Raw genomic sequence first — 12,601 nt, forward strand, 5'->3', positions numbered from 1 at the left:
TCTTTTTATTTAATTATTTCTAGGCAGGGCCCACAAAATGGAGAAGAAAAAACATTTAGTGACTCATCATTACTGGAGAATCTTCAAAACAATCATGTAAGTTATATAGAAAAAATTATCATTGTTCTGGGAAATCAAACTGTTGCTTTCAATAAGTCAAAAGATGATGTCCTTTGAAGGAAGATGAATGGTATATTTACACATAATCAGCATGACCTCATGAATACTTTTATAATTGTTGCTGATACGTGTTAATTAGATCCAGTTCATTTTTTCCCGACTTTTTTTTTTTTTTTAATGTGATTCAGGTGTTATAAGTCTGAAGTAGCCTTGTGTTCTTCATTCTTTGGGTGTTTTAACAGTAGTCATGCAGTTTATATGATGTCATGACATCCATTAAAGCTTTCAGGGTGAGTCAAGTTAACTTACCATCCTGCCATGACTTACCTAGGCTTAGGCAGGAGTCATGGATTAACCATATATATGGTAATATATAACAAGCAGGTTTGTGTACATGCTTCATTTGCCCCAAAGAGATAACACATTTCTCAGGAAGCTAACAGCTTTGTTTATAAATTGACTAAGAAACAGTACCATCAATACCACTTTCTGTTTGTTGTTTGTACAAAAAATGTTTTTATCTAGTAGTCATAAGCAAGAACACCTACTTTAAACAGTGTGTTTTTTCTCTTTCCAAGGAGTGTAAATAAATTACTCTTTTCTTTCCGTGAAGTTTTTCTTCCCAGGAGGCTAGTTCCAGTTTAACTGGCAAACTATGAAGCATTTTTTGTTATAAATGGGGCAACATTTAATGGTAGACACCTGAATGCAACTCTGAAGTGTATCTAAAGCAGAGGGGACTCTTATACTTACCTGCAAGGGCCATTTGTATTGTGCTAGTAATATATATAGTAGCATAGTTTAAAAGAGTCATTGTCTATTACTGCTGTTGTCTGAATGTCCTTGGTGTGCAAGTGTTGAATCATAAAAGTTTTCTGATAGATATGCAGTATTAAGTATGTATAATATGAGCGTGCAAGCTATAAAAATGCATTTTTAAAAATCTTTAAAATTCAGGCACACGTTCAAAGAGAGATTTCACCACTGTATTTTAAATGTGTTCTGAAGTGCTTTGGAAAAGAATTTGTAATTCAACCTTCTGAATACATATTAGGGGATCTGGAGGCCCTCAGTGGAAGAGAACAGGGACCTGCCCCCATTAGTGTTTTTGCACTATGGAATAAAGTTAGGTTTTCTGAGATTATTGTATTTTATAGAATAATTGCAATGTTATTCTTAGTTTGCTAATAATCTGAAGTACTATAATATGCTACAAGAAACCCTCAGCTGAGGTGGCAGCTGCTTTGAGGGGGAGTGCTGGCATTTCTTTTAAACAACTATTCAGGAGTCAGTTCATTCATTTTGCAAAAGTCAGTTGTACTAATAAGGTTCTTAACTATATTCTTCAAATCCAGTCAACTATTTTGCTTTTATAATTTATTTTCCCCTCTTTTGGCTTAATAGTTTCAAATTTTTTTCAACTTTGTACTCTTTGGAGTGCCTGATACATTCATCTAAATGTCTTTCTTTAAAAGCAGACTGTCTGATATTGCAGCATTTACTGTGTGATTTTCAGTTGCTGCATCTTTCTAGAGATTCTTGAAATGTGTTGTCAAATATAGTATTAGACAAAAGTAAGAGATTATTTTTAGTAGAAAACACAACATCTAAAGAAACTTGTGTGAATAAAGTAAAAATCTTTCAATACATCATTCACACTTGCCTTCCCTAAAACATGCTTATTTGAATTGTTCTGTGTATCTTGTTGCCTCAATTTGATTGTTATAATAGGAAATGCCACTAAATTCTGTTTATTTAGCTGGTATCTAAGTACAGCAGCAGAAAGTTATTCTACATGCTAAAATTAGTGTACAGATAATTTTTAAAGGAAAGAGGAAGAATCTTTCATTAAATTATTTTTTACTATTATTTGTCTTTATCTATTACTACATTTTGATTGTTTATTGCTTAAATGATTAGTCTCACTCTGATGTCTTTTTTTATTCTTAGCCAACTGCACCTATAATATGTGAGTTTTTGACAATGATGGCAGTGTGTCATACAGCTGTTCCAGAAAGGGAAGGTGATAAAATCATATATCAAGCAGCATCTCCAGGTGAGACTCAAATAACTGAGTGAATATACAGTAAAATATTTTATCAACTCAACAAATAAATTTTATTCACTTTATTGGTTTTTTTAAGTCTCTTCCAAAATTAAAAAAGATCTATCCCTCAAAACAGAATTGGTGTCATCTAAAATCATTTTTATCTAAAAAGGACTTAGACTTTTTAAATTCTCTTTAGAAAATGCATCTAAATGTCCCATGGATTATGTAAGGGCAAAGAATATTTAACCATACAGCACTACTAAGGTGTTGTCAGGTTGCTGTGGAATTCTAAGGGAACTGCTCAGATGTAAATGCAAATCCAGTCAGGAGATGAGTTGATGTCCTTGCTTGGAAACCTCTTCTGTACTTCGTAACCATGATACTGATTTAAAACAGAGACTGTGTAATTGAAACAGAAATGTTTTTTATAGGATAAAAGTTGCGATAAGTTCTATTAAAGAGTGAGAAAATATTATAGTGCAAAAGGTCTGATTCAAACCTACTGTGGTTCACAGACAATTTTTGAAGTCAGGAAGTTATGAAGCAAGGCAAAATGATTAAAATATGCTCAGCTCTGCTAAGCTAGTGCATTATAAGTTATGATGGGAGAAATTACACAAAGCACAGAGGGTCTTCCCTGTCTTCCCCAGCTCCTGGGTGGCTCTCTCTCTAAATTGTCCTTTAACAGCTGGAAGACAAGGGCAGAGGTAGGGCTATAAATAAAGCTAACCAGGTCATGGCAGTGTTTTATTGGGCATTGTAAGCAAATTCCATTCTGACATCCTGAGCCACTTGGAGAGAATTGATGACTATTAGAGGCAAGGTTGCTGGTTGAAATGTTTCCTGACTGTAGGCATTAAAGTTATCTATTATTTACAGGAATGACTTACCACTCTTCTCTTCCAAAACAGAACTTAAACAAAAACCAATGTGCCTTGTCCAGTGCCCTACTGAGGAAGGTTTGAAGAGGATGCTCTCATTACTGAGCTATGGGGTGTGTTCCTTTCAGGGCTTTTTTCTGAACTGTAAACTCATTTCATCAGTTTTAACAGGAGGAACAAAGAGTTCTTTCCAGCACCACACCTAGTTTTAAAATCCGTAAGGGAAAAAGGAAGTCAAAAGTAGAAAAGCTTGGACTGCGTTGATTAAATCATGGAGTGAACTAAGAATTTTCTGATACATTTGTAAACTAACTATTTAACTTGTTGCAGATGAAGGAGCATTGGTCCGAGCAGCCAGGCATCTTCGTTTCGTATTCACTGGAAGGACACCTGACTCAGTAATCATAGAGTCTGTAAGTACATCAGAGTAACACTATAATTTACTGTATAATCTGTGAATAACTGCATCCTGATACATATGTATTGATATGTTGCTTGGCTGATTTTGGTTCCTTTGCTTGAGTTGTTTTGGATTAATTCTCACCTTTTTTTTAATACTGAGTTTGTGGGTTTTTTTTATTCTTCAGTTGGGACAGGAAGAGAGATATGAACTGCTAAATGTCCTGGAATTTACAAGGTAAATAGCATGTTTTGCACTTAGTGACTCTTTGTGAAAATGCTTTATGAACTTCTCACATGGATAAAAATGTTTGCATTTTTTGTATTTTTACAGGCAAAGTATGCAGGTTGTGTAGCTTTTATCTCTGTAATGTGACTAATATTTTATCTCTGTAATGTGACTAATATTTTTCACTTCTGCTTTTGCTCAAAGATTAAAAAAAATCTTTGATCTCAGAACTTGAAACATTTCTGTGAAAAGACCATATAGGAAAGTACTCTAACTTCTAAGTGTATTTCTGAAAGCCCTGGTGCCATATGATTTATTAAAAATAAGTGTATTTGTCTTGACTGGACGTTAAATTTTGCATTTGACCTTAAATACGCTTGTGTAATTATGACTTGTTTAAGTGCTCTACACTGAAACTCATTATCTTCTGAGCAGCAACACTACAGTGTTGACTAGTTAGTTTTCTTGGAAAATGAGTTTATCACAAACTTTGCTTTCAGTAAAAATTTTATGTTAAATCTGTTGGAGTTATAAAGATACTTATAAGAAATAGGGATGAAGTTTCACTTCTTATGTAAAGCTGCTTAAATTGTATCCATGTATGCCATCTGTGTTCTGTGTTTGTGTGCACCCTTTGCTTACTTTGGCACAGGATAGGGAAGGGATTCACATGTAGAGGAAGCTCCTTTTTTTCTGATAATGATTACTTATAATTGTGACTGTGGAAAGTGATTGTTCTTTTCCTTCCTGTCCTGTTATGTTTCCTGTGAGCTTAGCTAAAGAAGCAAAAATATCAAAAAATAAAACAATGCAAGGCAATATTGGAGAGACAGGCAGAAGATGTATAGGTTGGGTGAAATCAGAGAAGTATTGCCTAGTAATACTAGTAATAGTAATAATATTCTGAAGCATAATTAAAGATCACCATAGTGTGGAAAAAAAAAAGGCAACAGAAAGTAATTTTTATAGCTTTGAATGTCTTTTAATGTGCTTGCAATTAATATTGGGATTAAATATGGTAGAGGACATACTTGAATTTTTTTTAAATTTACACCATGGTTTCATTTTTTGCAGGCATTGCTTGCACTTTCTTTTCTGGAAAGTTAGCAAGTATGTTGAGCAAAGTGACTTGTTGTTGACTGCACATCCGTGAAGGTTCATACTGCGTTCCTGGAGTAGCAGAGAAAGTTTCCTACTTTGTTTCTCATTGTGATTTCATAGTTGATTTTTTTTTAAACTTCTATATCAGTTTAAAATTTTAATTTAAACAGTGATACTTTATGAAGACAGGAGAGTTGTTTTTAAATCTTAACCTTTGTAGGATTAGATTTTTGATGTGTACCAATCATACAACCTTATTAAGTATTCAGTGTTTATAGCTAGTTTTGTTATTATTCTGTAATATTTGTCTTTTCTTGGAACTGACTTGTTGGAAGCACTAGAGGTCACCCGTGTTCCACAGGAGAGATTTTGGCTCTAAAACAACACCACATTTGTATGGGTAGGAGCATGTACCTTCAGAGATGTAATCTGTACTAAATAAACTGTTAAGAGTTTGCAGGTGTTCCAAGTCTTTCCCCCAAAAAAATCAAATTAATTCCTTGTTGCTTTCCAGTGCAAGCCAGATTAAAACTCTATACAAGTAGAGTACAACAGTGTCAACATTTGATAGGATACTGTTTTGGAGATGCACATTACAGAAAAAAAAAATGTAGGAATGCCCAGTAGAGCTGTCATTTATGGTATTTTCTCTTTTACAGTGATTAAAGTTGTGCCTGTGAAAAGAGAAGTAGACTTATACAACATGCTAATTACACTTTGTTCATAGCAAGGACGTAGCTGTCAGTCTTAACTGACAGGTGAGCATACTGGAAGTATTATACTGGTAATCCTTAACCAGTACTCAGTTATTTCTAAAATGCAGTGCTAATCTCCATGGAGCAAATAGTGTCTTAATAACTTGTGCTGAGTTCGGGTTGGCTCCAGCAGTTAAGTCTGCTCATACGTCACAACTGCTGTGGTACCTTAAGTTCTAGGAAGTGAAGAGTGGTTCAGATCCTCTGCTTCCCATACTGTTAGGGAAGGAATTGTGCAGTGCTGTGCCTGTTCTTTTATTCTGTCACCTGGAACTGTAAAAAACAGAAAAACTGCAGCTGTCTCTTGGCAGCCAAAACCAGCTCCTAAGGTATGTACCTGCAGGTCAGGGGAAAGCAAGGCACTATGTCAAAGATCCAGAAACACAGCACATCTTACATTTGGTGTCATCCCTGTGCCAACTATGAGCACTGTCTTTTCACTTGGGCCAGTGTGAAAATGAATTAGATTTTAAATGTGTGATTCCTTATGTCATTAAGGATAAGCAGTGGATACCATCAGTGCACAAATTGCACATCAGTCCTTGCATCAGCATGTCATTACTAGCAGTGTTACTGAATGAGGTTTTGATCTGTATCTTCTTGTTTTCTTGGAGGACTGAATTGCATTTTTAGCAGCAGAATTAATTTCACTGGGAAGTACTGAGTATATAGATAGTAAAAATATCTCAATATCTGGAGTATGTACTATTGGTTTAATGACTGATTTTCATCTGTATCCCTGGGGCATACCTCCATAGCCTAGCAGAAACTGTCTGTGATAGTTACAGTTTAAAGCTTCTTGTCCAAATTTCTGTATTTTTGATTTAGAATGCCAGTGTATTTACCTGAAATACATATCTTGACTAGTCTCTCCTGTCTGATCAGTTTTATGAATAATCCACATTCCCTTGGCTGTTGTAGTGGGCAGATGGAAGGCCTCCGAGAGCATTTTAGACCTCACCTCCTCTCTATCATTCAAAGAGGTCCAGAATACACTGATCCTGTTTTCTGACTAAAGACTGACACTTACTAAAAGTTTATAAAAGAATGATTGGCTGACAGAGCAGGTAGCAAAACCTCTGTAGCAGTGTTTGGTTTCTGTGGTTGTTTCATCTTAAACCAAGTCAGATTTTAGAGTTATTCTGTTGCTACCGTAAAGAGCTACTTCATAAAGTGGCAAACCTTGTGACTGAGGGAAGTATTTCTGTCCCATCAAGATGCTTCTGTACATTTGTAATCCCGTGGCAGCTCCATGGGAATTGCCAGCCGTTCTTCTTCCTTGTCATAACCGAAAGGGTTACTCAGCTGGAAGGTATACAGAGATCACCACAGTGGGTTTGCAGGATTTGATAGCACACAAGGACACTGGAGCTTTATTTTCTACTTCTTTTTTAATTACAAATTACTAAGAATTACTGTTAGTAAAGGAATGTATACACATACCCCCCGAGATTTGTTTGCACAGGGGTGGTTCTTATAGAGGCTCCCTATTGGGTACAAGTAAGTCATTTGTGTGGGGCACAGACTTAAGGGGGTGCAGGACACCACCACATGCATCCATCAATAGATGCTGCTAATTTCTGTTTTTCACCTGGAACAGCCAATAGATGATGGTGTACTCTTTTCTCCCAGACCAATTTTTAATTTTCTAGATTGTTGTAAATTCCTACTTTCTCATAATATTTTCTCCCTTTTCCAGACAATAAGTTGTAGTTACAATTTCTTGGGTTTTGCATATTGATGGTATCTCAGGATGTCTGCAGTTTCTCGGCTGGCAGGTGTTTTCTCTGTCACTATTTCAGCAGGCATCTTCTGTTCAGTATTTTCCCCCCTTATAACCAGGTCACCTTTATGGCTGCTCACGTCACTTCTGTGGTGCAGAAGCAAAGTAAGACAGTGGTCTTACACTGACAGTTATTTGTAGTAGTGCAATTTTGTGGTTTACTGTAGTTCACCAGGAAATGGAAATAAAACTGTCACTGCAGTGAAAAGACTCATAAAAAGTTAGAAGTCCTTGACAGTAACTCTTAGTCATTGGCTTTATTGCAGTTTTACTAAGAAAGTGTATGTCAGTCAAGATTCAATATCTGTCTTCATAACTTAAGTTTCAGAATGCTACAGGAAAACATTGGTTATTCTCTGATACATCTACAGTAGAAGAATAGGCAGCTATATGCAGGATTCAAGATTGCGGTCTTGTATTGCAACACAAGTACAAATTTGCTGAGTTTTTACCTGTCAAGGGCAAGTGTATCAAATTATTTACAAACCCTAAATCCGAGACTTGCTTTTATTTTAGGCAACTTAACTGCAGTTTAGATGATCTTAATGTTTCCACTATTGTCTAAATAGATCCATAGCTGGAGAGTGTCTAAAGGCTTTTGGAATTGTGCTTATCTGAGGGTTTTTTGGATTAGAGGTGAAATGGAAAAGGAGTTGCAGCAGTTAATGGCTTTTTACACTCATTTGTGAAATATTCAAGTAACAAGGTAATTTTAATATTGCTGTTCAGATATTTTTACTTGAAGCAAAGTGCATGCGCAGGTGGAATAGGAAAACATTTTCCTGAAGATACTCTTCAGTCAGTTACTTCACCATTAATTATAAAATTCTTTCCTCCACCTGTGTCCATACATTCCCTTTACAGGATGTTTTCCATGGCAGTCTGAACTCCAGGAACCTTTCATACAATAATGCTCTTTGATGATGTATAAATGGGATGAAGTTCCAACAGGAACCAAAATTGTAAAAGGACCATTTATTTCCATCTCAGTCATATATTTTACTGTGAACTGTTTTGTGAGAAATGTTTTGTTCCTGGAATAGTTTCTGTAGAGTTATTTATAAAGTTGAAGTTTAAAAGAAATACATATTTTGACCGGACATGGTCTTGAATCTAAGGAATGCTTGTTGGTGAACCTCAAAGGGAAGACAGAAAGCAGACATCGACAGTCTTCTCCATGCTTTCCTCCAACTTCAACCTCAGTTATAAGGACAAAAAGAAAAAAGTACTTCAATCTAACAACTGAAAGCCAGAAAGTAGTTAAAATCAGTCAAGTCCCTTTCCATTTCTTAGCATACTGAAAACTTTGCATGTTAAATGAAACTCTGGGATGACAGTAGTAGGATTGCAACACAGTACACCGTATGAGACAGGCTGGCTGAGAAGGAGGTAAAAATGGAAACAGTCCATGATGCACTACCTTTTTATGATATTGGTCACAAATGCTTTAAAAGGCTTTTCTGTGGTCAGTAAACAGTGCTCAGACAAAGGTAAAAAATCTCAAATTTTTTTTTGTGGAAAAAAGGCCTGCAGTAGTATTGCCCAGAAAAGTAGCATTCACTTTAATTATTAGACACCTGAGAACATAGTTCAGAATAGATAGCCCTGACTTCTTATCCCTTTTCTAATATGTTGATATTATTAGGTAAAATATTGGTAAATGTTTATATTTACAAATCACCTTATATAGAGCATTTATTTCTCTTTCAGCTCTAGGAAGAGAATGTCTGTGATAGTCCGCACACCATCAGGAAAGTTAAGACTCTACTGCAAAGGAGCTGTGAGTTTTAATCTGTTTTTGCTGTAACAAAGAATATGTGCTACCAATACAAATACAAAAGCAAAACTTTGTTATAATTGCAGTCAAAACATTGAAAATGCAGGGGAAGGAGTGTTGATGCCTCTTTCAGTTTATATCATTTTACTGTGTAGCTGTTTAATGTGATGAGCTAGTTAATGACTTTTTTTACTAACTGCCTATGAAGTCAGTATGACAGACCTGTTCATCCTGTTCTTTGTACTGGACTAATACCTTTATGCTTCCTATTAATTGCTTCCTTCTGTACTGCCAAGAAAATGGATTGAATGTGTAGATGAATGTATTAGTTACTTGCTGGAGTAGCTGAGCATGGATCACTAGGCAGAAATAGTAATCTAGCGTAACTGACTAGATGGAAATTTTAACCTACTATTGACATTATGCCAGAAGTAAATTCTTTCAAAAACAAGACCTATGGAAAGGTATCCTAATCATAATGTATATAGAAATGGCAGAGTCACTCATTGGTTCTGTATTTTAAGTCAAGTTTGAGGGGGAGGGAGGTGAAATCCAATTCCTGCATGGTTTAAGAAAAGGGAGTTTATTGAACAAAAATGTCCGTTCTGTATCATCTCAAGTGAAGAGAAGAACCTGTTGTTAATGTTCTGTATATAAAACTGGCTACAAAAAAATGAGAGTGGCAGTTACGAAGCACTAATTTTACTTTGTGGGTTTAATATTAAAAGAAGAAGATAGCATTTTGGCACTTAGCAAAATCGTGGGAAATAACAGCAAAAAGTGTGGAAGAAAATCTGCATTGTAGCAGAATTTGTAAATTTAGAAAATCTTAGGATTGGAATGTCCTCTTTTAACTTCTGAAATAAAATTACGTCTATTAAGTTTTAATGCTTAAATAATACAGTGCTGTATATTTTTCTGCCATTTTCGTACGATTTGTTTTGTCTACACGAAAAAACCCAACGTTTTTTCTATTAGATGGTTCTGTGTTAACTTTTGTTTTATAGGATACTGTAATTTATGACCGTCTTGCTGAAACTTCAAAATACAAAGAAATCACCTTAAAGCATCTAGAGCAGTTTGCTACAGAAGGTGGGTTATATTATTTAATATAAAAACAAATACAAAATTCAGTTACTGCTCAACTTTTCAGTTTTTCAATTTTACATTGCTCTAGTGTTTTACTCATGTTGAGTTTGAAAATTATGTTTTGGTAATGCCTCCTTAAAAAAGGTCTTCTTCCTGAAAAGTTTCAGTAATAACTTCATGCTTTAAAAAAACCCAGAAAACAACCCAACACACCCACAGAGTACACAGTGGAGTCTTTTAACCAAAATATATTTTTCCAGAGAGCAAACTCATTGTGCATTGTTTCTGTGAAGATCCTATTTCCCATGGTCGCTTTCATGTCCCATACAGAGTGAATGCTGTAGTGACGGCACACAGGAAGAAATAGCTAAAGTGAAGATGCTTGGAAATGAATTTTTTAAGGTAGCTTTATGCTGCTTTGTTTCTGTCACCAGTCTCAATAAGGGAATTGCCAGCATTCCATAAGGGTGTGCTTTGGTATCTCTGCTGTTTTAATTATCAATTCAACAAAACAGTTGCCAAAGGTGGGGAGCCCCACCTTTGAGTGAAGTAGAAATAGTAAGTAAAATTTAAATCACTATGCAATTAAGGTGATTGATACAGACAGCCAGTTAGTTAATTACAGTGGATTCTGCAGTACAGATGTGAGCAGAAAAGCAGACTATAGAAAGGTTTCTGCATTCATATAAATTATTCTAGCACAGTTCCTAGATCATCCATGCCATCCCCTTTACAGGTATCTTAGTGAAGGATTATAGTGTTGTCATCATGGCTAGGCTTCGCGAACGAAGATTTGAGAGGGCTCTACCCATGCTTGCTACAATCGTGCTGATGGCTAAAAAGGCCAATGCAAGATAGACAAGTCCGGTTGCAGAAGGCACAGCAGAAAGACTCCCCAGGTGATATCAACGAGACGCGATTCTTTCTGCGTTGTCATTTCTCCTCGAGAGTGATCCTGCGTGTGTTCTCAAAAGCAGCAGCAGCGTTATAGATGGTGTGTCTCCAGGCCTCCCGATTGGAGGCCAGGGTAGACCAACGGTGGTGATCAATATGGCCAAGGCTGAGGGATTGTTTCAGGCAGTCCTTGTATCGCCTCTTCAAGGCTCTTCTCTTGCGGCAGCCAGTGGCGAGTTCTTCGAGCACGATCTTAGGGAGGCGATGGTCCTGCATCCTGGAGACGTGCCCTGCCCAACGCAGCTGAGTTCTCGGCAGCATGGCCTCAATGCTCATGACTGCTGCCTGTTCAAGGACAGTTGTGTTGGTCACATAGTCAGTCCAGTGGATGTTTAGGATTGTATGGAGGCAGCGCTGATGGAAGCGTTCTAAGAGACGCAAGTGTGTTGTACTGTGCAGAATAATAGTTGTTGAGGTTTCGACTCTGGTCAGATTTTAAATACTTACTGAAAACTGTTTTTCCCCCTTCCCCTTCCTCTGCTCTTCTCAGAGGAGAGGAAAAAAAGTTAAGAGAATTCCTGAGTAGAGATAAGAATTGGAAGACTCACTTACTTTTTATAGGTAAACAGACTAAAAGTGAATAGAACTTAAATTTATTGCTAACAAACTTAAACTAAAAGCTAAATTTATGGCTAGCAAAATAAGAACTAAAGAGTAAAAGAATAAAACATCTTAAAACACAACACCTTCCATCCACTCCCCTCTTCCCTCTGCCGTGCAGGGAGATGAGAAAAGGGGGAAAGGCACAGTCAGAGGCTGCTTCTGCTGCTGTTCAAATCCGTATCTTAGAGAGGAGCTCTTTCCAATTCACTGTCCTGGGGGGTCACTTTTCCATCAGGCACAGAGGTCTCTCTCTCTCTGCATTCTGATGGTATCCATGGGCTGCAAGGGGACAACTTGCTTCACCGTGGTCATTCACCACAGTTACAGGGGGTAATGGCTTTGAGTCCTTCCCCTATTTCCTGTGGGGTCTCTCCCCATGGGAGACAGTCCTTGATAGACCTCTCTGTGGGGGGTCCATCCCTCAGGCCAGAGTTCTTCCATAATCTGCTGTCCCTTAGGTCACAAATGAGATGCATTAGCATAGATCCCCTACAGGGTCACAAGTCCTACCCAGGACAACTTTCTCCAGTGTAGGTTTCTCTCTACGTGGGCCACAGGTCTCCAGTAAGACTCAGTTTCATCTTAGGCCTCCCACAGAGTCTCAGCTTCCTCATGCATCCACCTATTCCAGTGTGGGCTCCTCCATGAGCTGCAGAGAGGGTTCTCCTCATCCCAATAATCTTCCATAAGCGGCAGGGGTCTCGGCTTTCAGTCTTTCCCCTGCTGGAGGGGAAGAGGGAGGCCTCTCTGGATCTTCTTCTCCCCGCTCCTGCTACACTGACCTTGGAGTCTACACTGCTATCTCATGTTCTCCTCTGCTCTCCTCTCTAGCTGGAATTTCTTCTGTGCAACAAACCTTC

At 37.2% G+C, this 12,601-nt stretch overlaps 1 protein-coding gene across 1 annotated transcript in view; it reads left to right on the top strand.

The window, feature by feature from the left end:
• Positions 1–12,601, top strand: part of ATP8A1 (ATPase phospholipid transporting 8A1) — a gene marked incomplete at its 5' end in the record, with an annotated part of 104,817 nt that overhangs the window by 34,759 nt on the left and 57,457 nt on the right. Inside the window, 6 exons of the mRNA XM_027891280.1 lie at positions 24–96; positions 2,071–2,176; positions 3,382–3,464; positions 3,639–3,688; positions 9,029–9,098; positions 10,103–10,187. Coding sequence (XP_027747081.1) covers positions 24–96; positions 2,071–2,176; positions 3,382–3,464; positions 3,639–3,688; positions 9,029–9,098; positions 10,103–10,187 — 467 coding nt within the window. The remainder of the gene's footprint in view (positions 1–23; positions 97–2,070; positions 2,177–3,381; positions 3,465–3,638; positions 3,689–9,028; positions 9,099–10,102; positions 10,188–12,601) is intronic.

Source organism: Empidonax traillii, unplaced genomic scaffold (genome assembly GCF_003031625.1).
Source record: "Empidonax traillii isolate 1590-97213 ecotype Southwest subspecies unplaced genomic scaffold, ASM303162v1 scaffold315:size618497, whole genome shotgun sequence".
Taxonomy (NCBI): Eukaryota; Metazoa; Chordata; class Aves; order Passeriformes; family Tyrannidae; genus Empidonax; species Empidonax traillii.